Source organism: Trichosurus vulpecula, chromosome 3, assembly GCF_011100635.1.
Source record: "Trichosurus vulpecula isolate mTriVul1 chromosome 3, mTriVul1.pri, whole genome shotgun sequence".
Lineage (NCBI taxonomy): Eukaryota > Metazoa > Chordata > Mammalia > Diprotodontia > Phalangeridae > Trichosurus > Trichosurus vulpecula.
The window spans coordinates 117882649-117896359 of NC_050575.1; the positions used below are offsets into that span (position 1 = coordinate 117882649).

The 13711-nt window shown below is 41.3% G+C and overlaps 1 protein-coding gene across 1 annotated transcript in view; it reads left to right on the forward strand.

Moving 5' to 3' along the window:
* PAPPA (pappalysin 1) overlaps positions 1 to 13711 on the forward strand; it is a 275897-nt gene that overhangs the window by 203400 nt on the left and 58786 nt on the right. The window contains exon 14 of the mRNA XM_036751860.1: positions 7306 to 7474. Coding sequence (XP_036607755.1) covers positions 7306 to 7474 — 169 coding nt within the window. The remainder of the gene's footprint in view (positions 1 to 7305; positions 7475 to 13711) is intronic.

A 13711-nucleotide genomic window follows, 5' to 3' on the forward strand; every position in this document is an offset into this window, starting at 1 on the left:
GTGCCCTCCCCCCCACCAAGAACAAAAACAAAAAACAAAACAACTGGCAAACAAACAAATAATATATCTTACTTCATAGCTTTTGGACTCTAGTCATAGCTCTAGAATCTTGAGCTAGAAGATATCCTAGCCTAGAGATGCAGTACAGACAACATTTTGTTTTACATTTTAATGACTTATTATTTTGTGTTTATTTTGTTCCATCATTTTTCAATCATGTCCAACTTTTTGTGACCCAATTTAGGGTTTTCTTGGCAAAGATACTGGAGTGGTTTACTACTTCCTTCTCCAGCTTATTTTAGAGATGAAGAATCTGAGTCAAACAGGGTTAAGTAACTTGTCCAAATTCACACAGCTAGTAAGTATCTGAGGCCAAATTTGAACTCAGGAAGATAAGTCATCCTGACTCTCGGCCCAGCGCTGTATACACTGTACCACCTGGCTGCCCCATTTTTTCATGACCATACTGTAATGATATAGAATTGTTCTAAGGTACAAATAAGATGATATGTGTAAAATTCTTTGTTAATATTGAAATTCTATATACATATAAGTGGGGTTTTTTATTGTTACTAGAAATACTTGGGTATTTTGAGTCAAATCTTTATTTGATCAGAAACAGCCCTCCCACTGGCAATCCAATTATAGTTAAACTATTTATAACAAAGAATGACAAGGGGGTGTTGTCTAGTTAGTAGAGAGAGGGGCCAGAATTCAAGGGGCTGGCAAGGTTTGAACTTCCAGCCACCAGATCGCTGTTTGAATTTGCATGGTGGGCTATCTTTTGCAATTATACCCTGTAGTAGTAGTACTAGTACTAGTACTAATAGTAGGGCTGTTTCTGATCAGATAAAGATTTGACTCAAAATCTTGGCTTAAGTTGGAATGTAAACAATTTCAAAACCCACACCAAAAATTGATTAGTTCTCCATTGATAGTTTGACCTGGTGGGGGCGAGGGGAGAGGGCTTTTCTCAGGAAAACTTCAGATTCTCATCCAACTTTCCCTTCTGCCCCTCTTCTTCCTCCTTACTATTAGCCATTTCCTATTCATAGAAGTAGAATTGCCCTTCTCTCTCTCTCTCTGTCTCTCTCTCTCTTTGTCTCACTCTTTTTCCATCTCTGTTTCTTCTCTTTTTCTATTTGTCTCGCTGTCTCTGTTTCTCCCTGTCTCTGTTTCTCTCTGTCTGTCCTCCCCCACCAAAAAAAGAAATTGAACATATACTTGGAGTGTTATTCCCTTCTTCTAGCCTAAATCATTTTCTTCCAAAGATTTTCAAAAATAACATGACTGTAGTGAGAAGTTGATAGACTTCTAAAACTGGCTATCTTTTTAATAGAAAATAGAAATGGAATAACTCACATCTCTTTGACACTTTAAGATTCATGAAATGTTTCCCTCAAGATGAGGAAAATGATTCTCAGACAGGTCAAGTCATTTAACCAGGCTCACCAAGCTTGTATTTCTCAGTTAGAACTCAAACTCAGGTCTAATGACTTCAGGTCTAATATTCTTTTCATTTCGAGTTGTCAAGAAACATTTATTATGTACTTACTATGCTACAGGCATGGTGCTAAATTCTCAGAATACTGATACTAGTAGAAAGATAGCCCCTGCCCTCAAGGAGCTTCTATGTTAAAAGAGAAAGACAATAGAGAAAAGGGGTGGGAGGAGAGTTAAAGTATGCCCAGTCTTGTGGAGGAAGTCCCAGAGGACTCTGGAGTACAGTTTGGAAAGGAATGAAGACATGGGTGCCCTGAGCCTCCTTAAAATGGAGGTTTTGGGAAGAGCCAGGCTTGCCACTAGACTCTGGAGGAGAGAGTGAGGCTGGCACCTTTGCACAGCTCTGTCTCACTTAAATCCTATACTGGGCAAGTCAGGACATCACCACATGGGTCCTTTTCCAGAACAAAAGGACAAACAAGAACAGCCAATCAGAGAGAGAGAGAGACTGAAGGTGCAGAGGGTGCTTCTAATTTGTGAATTCCAGGAATAGAGTGAAATTCCAGAGTGAAGAGGTTTCTGAGGAACTATAGAGATATCCCAAGAGAGTTAGTGGTTCAGCAGTGCCTGAAGGTTGAAAGCATGTGTTCTCACTGTCATGGATTGTAAATAATAGAATGCCAGAGTTAAAAAAGCCTTTAGAGGTCATACTGTCCAACCCTCTAGTAAGTATAGGAATCCTCTCCTTTTTATTCATGAACCAGTAGGATTGAGGAGACAGGCACTGAAAGGGTTTGGATGTCTCATAGAATTCAGAGGTGAAAGGGACCTTAGAGATCGTCTACCTACTTTTATAGATAAGAAAACTGAAGCTCACATTATTTCATAGAGGTTTCACATGTGTGTGTTTATACACATACATGTATATATACACATATATGTATACTTACATATGTGCATATGTATGTGTGGAGATATATATCTATATGTATATGTATATATATATATATATATACACACACACACACACACACATGCTGTCTCCCATTGAGAGAATGTAAGATCTTTGAGATCAGGGACTGGCATAGCCTTCTCTTTGTATCTCCCCTCCAGCACCTAGCACAGTACCTGGAACATAGTATTATGCACTTGAGAAATACCTGTTGATGGAATTCTAACTTACTTGGCCAAGGCCACCCAGGTAATAAATAAAGGAATCTAAATTCAAACTCAGATCACTCACATCCAATGTTCTTTTCTATTCCCCCACAATACCCCATTGCCTATAATGTAGACAGAGGGTTAGCTTCATTCAGCCACTTTTTCCAACAAAGTTGCAACCCTCACTTGGGCCACTGACTAGCCCTCCCTGTATGAATAAGGTAATTAGCATGGGAGATGGGATAGATTTGGGAATGTGGCCAGCTGTGAGGACAGTCTCTTGATTAGCCTTTTGGAAACACCAGAGCCCAGAGAGGGAATGCAACTTTCCCAGGGGTTCCCAGAATATGTTGACTAGGCTGGAGAATTGAACCCTGGTGTTCTGGCCAACTGCATATTGAGAAGCACTGCACGGTAGAAACATTTGGTTATTATTATTATTTTCCTGTCTTACTTGCTTACAAAATGTCAGGGGTTGCAATGTTTGGTTTCACTACCTCTCGCATTGATTATAGAATTCCAGCCTCTTAGAGGCCTCTACATGGTATAATTCAGAGGCTTCAAGGAATTGTGTAAAGGGTCTCAAGGCCTTTTGCTGGGGCTTCAAAGGACCAAGTCAGTAGAAATCAGAAAATTTCGGTGGAAATCAAAACACTTCAATATCATTTACTTAATATGTGTTGCCTTCCCTTTCAAGGGTACATGACTTCAGATCTCCCAACAATAATCATTTGAAATACTAAAATAAACTTTTGTCATTTCAAGCATTCTTTTTTTTTTGGGGGGGGGTGTTGTTTGTTTGTTTGGTTCCTTAATTCTGGTTTTTTGGGACACTGAATCTCAAGTGGTCAGGAGGCATAGTTCTGCTACCAACTCAATGTGCACTTTGGACAAGTTGCTTTTTCTCTTGTCTTCAGAAAAACCATAGGATCATAAGGATTGGAGCTGGAAGGGACCTTAGACACCAGTTAATCCAACCTTTTCATTTTTCAGATGAGAAAACTGAAGCTGAAAGAGGGAAGATAACTTTCTGAGTGCCAACCAGGTTGAAGAGTTGGGATTTAAACCCCAAATAACTCCAAATCCAATGTTCCTTTCATTATGCCTCCAGGAGATCTTTAAATGTCTTTTCACACCTAATATTCTGTATCCTGTTTACATCTGGCCTCAGACACTTACTAGCTGTGTGACCCTGGGCAAGTCATTTAAAACCTCATTTGCCTCAGTTTCCTCATCTGTAAAATGAGCTAGAAAAGGAAATGGTGAACCACTCCGGTATCTTTGCCAAGAAACCGCCCCCCCCCCAAATATGTGGTCAAGGAGAGTCGGGCACAACTGGAAAACAACTGAATAGCAAAACAAATGGTCTGAGTTCTCTTCCAATTCTAACTTTCTGAGTTCTTTAACCTACCATTCTATGGCTTATACTCTAACACTCTTTGTTCAGGGAAATAACCGCAGTGGAATATGGTTCCTTTTCAGGCACTTACTTTGGAGCACACTAAAGACCTATTCTTCAAAGAATCATGGCATCCTAGATTGTTAAAGCAGCCTCTACAACTGTAGCTATCTAACATTTAGATGCAGATGGAGAAATATCCAACAACACCATTCAGAATTAGGACACATCAAGAAGTTGTGAGGCAGCACGGGGTAGCTTGTGGAGCTCTTGTCTGGGACTCAAGAAGAACTGGCTTCAAATCTTGTTTTAGATATTTAACAATTTGGGCAAGACTCTTACCCTCTCTGATCCTCAGTCTTTTTATCTGTAAAATGGGAGGGCCAGATGATCTCTGAGGTTCCTTTTAGCAGTAAATATACAACCTCATGCTCCTATGATTTACCACATGCTTACTATGTGCCTCCCTCCGTTCTAAGAGGTGCCTTGGAAAATGCAAATACAGAATCAAAGCTGAAGCATCAGACCCAGAGCTTGTGATTTTACTGGAGAAAGAGAACTAACACTTATGAAATCATGGGGAAACAGTACCACAGAATGTAATCAAGTCCTAAATTGTGGACCAGATGATAAATTCTATGGGAATCCATGGCAGATAGAGATGCTTGTATATTATATTAGTCAGTGAAGTCTACATGGAAAAGACGGGACTTGAGCTGAATTTAAGGAATATACAAGATCTAGATTGTCAGAGGGGGAAGGCATTTAACAGTCAAGATGCAGTGTCCAGTCAAAGGTATAGTGGCAGGAATGAGCGTGGAATGTTTATGGACTGTTGAAAATACTACCTGGAAAAGACTATGGGGTAAAAGGTGTTGATGAGTAGGAGATAACGGCTGATAAATATATGATAATAATATCCCACATTTAAATAGCACTTTGAGAATTACAAAGCTCTTTATAAATATTGCCTCATTTTATCCTCACCACAATCCTGGGAGGTAAGTGCTAGCATCTCCGTTATACTTTAAAGGTTTCAACATACTTTCCATGTATTATATCATTTGGTCATTGTGATTATCCTGTAAAGTAAGTACCAGAGGTATTTTTATCCCAATTTTATAGATGAGGAAGCTGAACCTGAGAGAAAGGGTAAGTGATTTGCCCAGGGTTACACAGCTAAGGAAATTTTTGAGGGAAGATTTGAACCCAGGTCTTCCTTGACCCCAGATCCAGCACTCTCACCCCTACAGTGGTCTCAGGTTTCAAAGCCGATTTAAGGCTCAATTCTGGAATGTTTTATGTATCTGACTGAACATTTGTAGTCATTTCAATACTGCCGCTGTAAAATAATCTTCACCAGTGCATCCAGATGGTGAAGGATAAACACTCACTCTTTTCATGGGATGTTTAGCCATAGAAGGGTATCCCTGAAGTTGTCTACTTTCTGGCCATGAGGCAAGACTGAACATGCCTCATCCAGGAAAAATAACTATTTTATAAGCTTATCAGCTTGGAGCTAGAAGGAAACTTGAACATCATTTAGCCCAAATGCATGGTTTGTACAGAGGGGGAAAGTAAGGCCCAGGTCGGACAGGAGCTGGACCTACATCCTCTGATTCCACCCCCCCCCCCCCATTCATTTCACCGTACCACCTCCCTAGACAAGATGTTGCAACATCTGTCACCAAATAAACCTTGTAATGGGAGACCTTGAACTTAGGTCTCACTTGAATATTTACCACGTTCATCTTAACTCACGTCCTTCAACATGCCAAGCAACAGCTACTGACGGTGGTAAGGATGAGACTGAACAATATCATCTTGGGCAGACAAAGAGAGTCCAAAGCTTGTTACTGGCACAGGCGTCTGTCACCCTTTTGATGAACCCATACCTTCTCCTTATGAGTTGATGGAGGATGGGAGAAAGATATGCCAGATGGAAGGTGTACATAAAAAGAGTACTCATTTCTTTCACAGTATAACAACAATATTAACAATTCATAAGAATAACAGTAACCCACAGCTCACAATTCCTATGCTTTGTGATTTATAAGGTGTTTTCCTCACAACAATACAGTAGTAAAGTAGGTGCTATTACTAATCTCATTGTATACATGAGTAATCTGAGGCTGAGAAGGGTTAAAGTAACTTTCCCAGCATCACAGCTGAATAAATGTTGGGGCTAGGATTTGAACCCAGATCTTCTGACTACAGGTCCAGTGTTTGGTTTTGGTTTTGTTTTGTTTTTTCCATGTATTTTTTTTTCATTCGTATTAGGGTGTCTCAATATTCTTATTGTTTGGGTAGAGAAGATTCCAGGACAATTAGGACCTAGAAAATAGAACTCTGTTGCGGAACAAGAACTTACATAGCATTTAGTCCAACCTCATTTGACATATGGGAAAACCTAGCTGGGCAGCTAGGTGGCGCAGTGGATAGAGTGCTGGGTCTCAAGTCAGGAAGACTCATCTTTGTGAGTTCAAATCCTACTTCAGATACCTACTAGCAGTGTTATCCTGGACAAGTCACTTAATCCTATTCACCTCAGTTTCCTCATCTGTAAAGTGATCTGGAGAGGGAAATGGCAAACCACTCCAGTATCTTTGCCAATAAAACTCCAAATGAGGTCACAAAGAATCAGACACAACTGAAACAACTGGATAACAACCACAACACCATCTGACATACGGGAAAACCAAGGCCCAGAGATACAAAGTCAGGTGACCATGCTAGTTATACATTTGTATGCCCAGTACTAAAATCTCTCTTTCCTGCCTCCCAGCTAGGGTGTGTGTGTGTGTGTGTGTGTGTATCATGATCTTGTTTTAGCCCCAGTGAGATTTTGTCTCTGAGCATGGCACCAAGGAGTAGTTTGTGGGAAAGCAGTTATTCTGTATGCTACTAACCCAAAAAGCTTAGAGATGTACCTCGAACATCCCTTACTTCCTCTTAAGAGTTGGCTACAGATCAATCACCCTTGAATTTGTCTACACCCTTCTTGAATGTATTTACATTCACTGCCTGTATAACCTCTGGGGATAATGAGTTCCTTATGTTTATTACATACTTATGAAGTAGTATTTCCTTTTATTTGCCCTAAGATGACTTCCTTTAAGTATCAAGAGGATGTCCTAGTTCTAGGGTTCCCAGATTTGGATCCGCGTTTACACTCCCCATGCCTTTCAATCTGTTTTTGACTTTGATCACATCTTTCCTCAGCCTTCAATTTTCCAGTGGCTTGTGACTGGTTGTCTAGTTGTGGAGGTATACTAATGGCCCATTTCTTGTTTCCTTGACAGCTGTGTCCACTTCTCCTGTGAAGCCACCGACTGCCAAGAGCTGAACGTTGAGAATGCGTCTCTGAACTGTTCCAGCAGTGAACGCTACAATGGTGCCCAGTGTACCGTCAGTTGCAAGATGGGTTACATTTTGCAAATTCACCGAGATGATGACCTCATCAAGAGTCAGGTTAGTTGAGTAGCTCTTTCCAACAACCCATGGTCTAGGAAAGCCAGTGGTCTGAGGAAAGGCTTGAAGTGAGAGGGGAGCAGAAGAATCAATCAACATTTTTTATGCACCTACTATGCATAAAAACAGGCATTTCACTGAGAACTGGAATCTCCTGACTCCCTCCCCAACCCAGCTGTGACCATGCTTTTTGGAGTGATTTCAGACAGGTAGGGTGATTCATATGACATTGCTGACTCCACACAAAATCCAAGTGGATTCCAGGGGTTTGGCACTGCTGTCTTTTTTTTTTTCTGGTATTATGATCATGTAAGTGAACTTGATTCATAATATCATACAATCATTAATCTATAACTGAGAGGGACCTTAGAGGTTCTATAGACCAACTTATTCATCATACACTTGAAACAGTTGAGGCCTAGAGAGGTTAAGCGAGTTGCCTGATGTCACACAGCTAGTCAGTGGATGAGCTGTGATTTGAACTCAGATTCTCTTACTCGATCCACTTTCTTTTCCACTGTGGCATATAGATTTGTAGCATATTGATTTTCCTTTAAGTTTCAAGACAGATAGAATTGTGGGATTTAAAGCTGGCAGGTACCTAGACTTCATCCAGTTCAACCCCTTCGTTATACAGATGAAGAAACTGCGGTTAAAAAGACTAAAGCAAGTCACCAAGGTCACCCAGATAGTAAGGGGCAGGGCCAGAATTCTAAGCCAGGCCCTAGGTCTTTCCAATCCAATACTCATTCCCCTGCTGGATGTTGCTGTTTTTGCACCATGTTGCTTTCTTATAAATTGGGAAAAGGAAGAGGAGGTGTATTGCAGATTGGAGCTTAGTGACAATTTGTCTATGTTTATACCTCCCACCCTCCTGCTTCATTCAGTCCCATCTAGCTGCGTGCCAAAACCTGGGATAACAAGGCACTGCACTAGAAGACCTCTTCTTTAGGTTCGGTATGGTATTCCAGACCCATCAATTCAATATACAATAGAGTGAAAACAGATTGAGCTACATATTTTCAAACAGACTGTCATGTATTCATATTCATACTGAATTTTTCATGAGACCTCTTGAGCAGGGTAGAAGGGAAACACATAAAGATTTTCAACAAAATTGAAGGACAACTTCAGAACCTGGCAGAGAGCGCTTTGCCATCTTGATGGCATCTCCATTGAGAGTGTAGCTTCAGCTCAATACTGTTCAAGAAAACATAGGCCAGCAACTGTGAATTATTAGGCTTCATTTTTTTTCCCACTCAAAACATAGGAACTTGCTCTCCCCCAAAATAAGGGGAGATTTTTTTTCAGGGTGTGGGACTTGAGGGGAGACACATTTCAACGCCCTCAAAAGCATTTTCAAGGGGAAGAGTCTTTGTAGGCCTGACTTCATGTGTGAATTGGATTGAGATGAGAGGGCTCAAACTTCTTAATATCGTGGTGGCATTAATGATTCCAAAGGCAGGGTAGCCTAGTAACTCCCTACACATGGTATGGGCACTGAGGCAGAGCACTTGGTTCTGATTTCTGCCTTTACTAGGAGAATCATTGCATAATCATGAGCCAATCTCTGCCTGCATAGGAGTTGCTTTCACTGTAAAATGGGCAGAGTATAGTCCCTAAACCCTCAGTCTACTTCAAAGAAAGGTTTAAGAGTCAAGTGAGTATAGAGAGAGGTGGCATACAGCTGGTATCAACATGAAGTGCCATTGATTTTAAAAACCTAGCCACTTCTCCCTCAGCAATATTCTGTATCTGAAAGGGTTCTTTGCAAGAAATACAGATGGGGTCATCAGTTGTTTAAAGTCAAGTTCAAATCCTTTGTCCCTCAGTCTACAGTTCCTCCTTTCCTTTACACTGGAGGTAGGGTACAGATATAGGGTATTACCTGCACCCCAGTGTTGGCATTTGTTAGCTCCCTCTCATTTCTTCCTCTTTTCATAGCCTTTCAGTTCCAGTTTATCTTCTGGGTGAAGATGTTTGGAAATAGCATGGGACAACATAGGTCAGTAATCACTACCAACTGGGGGCCTGATGATGACTCTGTTTGTATAAGGGCTCTGCATGGAATGGGAAATATGTTCCTCATCACCAAATGGAAGAAGCCTTAGGGGAATTGGGGAACGAAGGCAGCCTGACAGAGGCAGCATCTGCTTTGGCAGAGGGGAGGAATCACAAAAGACCATCTCCTAGAGCACGCAAGTTAAGAAGCCAGGCCAAAGAGTCTTCCTTTATAGTGGCCTGCCTATTCTGTCTGACTCAATGTAAAGACAGAGAAACAAGCCAAAGGATTGGTTGAAAGAGCTGGGGATGTGTAAGCCTGGAGAAGTAAGGAGTCAAAGGTCAAAGAATAGAATTAAAGAATTTAGAACTGAAAGGAGCCTTAAAGATACTTCAAGGCCAAAGATTTTCTAATTATTTTTTTGTTTGTTTCACTGACCCCTTTGGCAACCTGGTGATGACTAAGGGCTCCATTTAAGCATATTATTTTTAAATGCATAAAATAAAATGAATGGGATTACAAAGGAAATCAATCATGTTGATATAGTTATCAAAATTTAAAAAAAAATTCACAAATTCTAGGTTAAGTACTCCTAATTAAACCACACCCCTTATTTTACAGCTGAGAAAACTGGCCCAGAGATATGAAGTGACCTGGAAGTAAGATGACAAGCACAGGTAGTTAAGTGGCAGATCTGGGGTTCAAAAGTAACTCTCGTAATTCCAAGTTTAGCACTCAGAGTAGCACTGCCATTCCTCTTATTATCCTGTTGAGTCCCAGAGACCAGAACTAGGACCAAAAGGTAGAGGTTACAGACAAGTTGCTAGAATTTAGCTCAATGTAAGGAAGCACTTTCTCATAATCAGAGCTAACAGTGTTCTATGGTAGTGAAGGGACACTGTCACTAGATGTTTTTAAGAAAAGGCTAGGTGACTGCCTTAGCATAGGATGTTGGATTGTGGGGAATGAAGGATCTGTTGGACAGCTTCTAACACTTAAGATTTTTTGCATCTGAAATGATGGTATAGTGAATAGAAAAGTTGGGCATTAGAGTCAGGAAGATCTAGGTTCTTGTCTCACCCAAACTGGGCAAGTCCTTAAATATCTCAGTGCCCTTAGGTGATTTCTTTAAGACTCAAGAATACATTGGTAAAGGAAATCTCACTGGGAGCTCCCTACACACCAGTGAAATCACAGATCCAGTCAAAAACAAACAAACAAACAGCTAAATAAAGAATTAATAAATAGAGCCCGGCTGCATTTCAGAAACAGAGCAGGACCTGGCTCAGAAATTAAGGGCCTCCCGTTGGGAAAGAAGAGATACTCCATTGCCAGTCTTGTATCCCTGTAATACTCTACACTATACTCAGTCTTGTCCCCCCTCCTCTTTCTCTCTGTCTCAGTGTCTGTCTGTCTCTCTGTCTCTTTCCCCACTCTCCCTTTTCCTGTCTGTCTCTCCCTTGTCTTATTCTATCCCTTCCCTCCCCTCCCTTCCCTTCCCCTCCCCTCCCCTCTCCTCCCCTCTTCCCTTCCCTTCCCTTCCCTTCCCTTCCCTTCCCTTCCCTTCCCTTCCCTTCCCTTCCTTCCCTTCCCTTTCCTTCCCTTCCCTTCCCTTCCCTTCCCTTCCCTTCCCTTCCCACCCCCCTCTTCCTCTCTTAATGTCTCTGTCTCTCTGTCTCTACCTCTGTCTCTGTCTCCCCTTCTCCCCGCTTTTCATAGTTGATGTCTGTAACCTCATATTATCTTTCATCTTTCTACCCCTCCAGGATCCCCAAGATCCCTGTGCCCTGTCTTACCCTCCTATTTAATGGTCTCTTCTCAGCTCTGTCCCCTCTTTTTTTCCCTTGCTTCCTATGGGCCTGTGAGTTGTCGTGGTTCCCTATCCCTGATGCTGCTCCAACAGAGAGGTGTTATTTAAAACCCAGCAGTGCCTTTGCCTTGTGTAAAGGCATCATCAATCATGCCAGGAAAAGAAAGCAGCCGCTCATGTGGGCTCAATTAGGAGCACAGTAGTGGGCAGTGGTAGGAGAGGACCTGGAAGGGAGCATGCAGCTGTGCATTTTTAAGGGGAAGAAACTTCATACATGAAGCATCTCCTGAAGAAAGCATAGTTCTCAGGTCATGAGAAGAAAGTGTGGCTTTAATCAAGCCTCCTCTACTAGAATGCCTCCTCAAACTGAGTGTTACTGTTTTGGTTAAGTTTTAGTTGTTTTAATCAACACTGGGTTATGTGGTAGGAAGTCAGAGATGGAAGAGAATACAGTTCTTTCTTTCTCCCCTCTTTTTTCCTTCCTCCCTCCTTTTCTCATTTCCTTCCTCTCCTTTCTCCTTCCTTCTTTCCTTCCTGCTTTTCTCTTCATTTTTCTTTTCTTTTTTTTCCTTTTCCTTTCCTCATTTCTTTTCTTTCCTGCTTTCTTCTCAATTTTTTATATCTTCCTTCCCCCCCCCCTTTTTCTGTCTCTCTGCCTCTGCCTCTCTCCCTCTCTTTAATTTTCCCTTTACACCTTTCCTTATGCAAAACCCATTTGGGGAAGGAACAAAGGGGAGCCACGCCAGCTGGTGGTGACAATCATGGTCCTCCCCTCATCCATACCCACCCCCCCCACCCCAAATGGCAGTTAATAAAAAGAAAACAACAGCTAAGGCTGACGCCATCACACCTCAGGCTGTGTGGTCTCATCAGATCTTACCCGAGGTCAGTGCTGAGAGCATGGACCTCCAAGAGAAAACACCAGGCCCTGGACCAGTTTGTCACTCAAGAGATGATGCTGTTGCCTTTCAGTCAGCCATGAAATGTGGCCTCTTTATAAAGCAGAGGAGGTAATATGGCTGGAGGCCTAGGCCTTCGTGTTGGTATGTCAGCTGAGGCTGGCCAGCTGGTAGTTGTTGCAGGCCTCCTTTCCAATGGGAATTAGATCCAGTGGCCGCCTTGCCACCAGGTCCCATGGCTACTGGAATTTTGCCAGTTGCCTGCAGTGGTCCCTTGAACAGCTACATCTCTGCCAAGGGCAAAGCTATGATCCGTCTGTATATGCTATAACTAGTAAAACACTTGAAGGACTCTGGGAATAAGAGCTGTGTGAGTTTGAAGTATAGTTATTGTAATGTTACCTTCCTTGGGTTTTGGAAACTGATCTCTCTTGCCTGAAAACTCAGACTGTTAAATTCATGGGTATTGGTCTGACCTCCCTGCTGCTGTAGAAAAAATATTACTGAAAACAGCTAAGAGTTATCGAGAATATGTACTGGCTTGGTGAACCTCTGTAAGAGAGGATGGAAGGCCTCAAGTCACACAGAGAGGAAGTTATTGAAACATTGTTCTTCTCAGTGAAAAGTCCCATTACCTCCTGGCCCGGGTTGGACAAAGGGGTGTTTGATGGCATGCTGAAGTGTAGGAAGAAATTGCTTAGAAATGATGTTTAAAAGAAAAAGATCCTAATAGTTGGGTTTTTTTTTTGTTGTTTTTTTTTTTTTTTAGGAAAAAGTATAGATAACAACAAAAAAAGAGGAGATAGGGTAGCTTACAGGACTCAATAAAGGCTGAAGGTCAATTCAAATCCATTTGTTTCAATTATTTTATCAGCAATATGGATGAAATCATAAATAGTATGCTCGTGAAATTTGAAGATGACTCAATGCTGAGAGAGAGAGACAGTTTGTTAAGATGACTAAGTCAGAAGGGTTACTATGAGGAAAATACTTTATAACACTTAAAATGCTATATAGGCATGAGTTGTTAGTTTATCCAAATATGTCCTGAAGAACCAGAATGATAGAACAAATTTAATAAGATGAGACAATTTAAATTCCAAAATAGGCATAGGAAGTCACTAAATATAGTGTATGTGTGTGTAATAATTTTTTTTTAATCATACAAGGACTGGATGGAAAAGGCATATCAAGGCAACCGTTCATATGAAAGAGATCTGGGAGTGGTCATGGTTTACAAATCCAATTGGTGGTTCAAAAGATAATGATGCATTAAGAGAAGAATAGTATCTAGAATAAGATATGTTATTATCCCATTACTTTCTGTCTTGTTCAGACCACATCTAAAACATATTATTTTGTTCTGGGCACCGTATTTTATGAATGATGCTAACAAACTAGAATGTATCCAGATGAGGAGAACCAGCACGCCAGGACGGAAAATCATTCCATATGAAGACCAGTGGAAAGAACTGGGGATGTTCAGGTGGAAGAAAAGAATACTTAGAGTGGTTATGGTTGACATT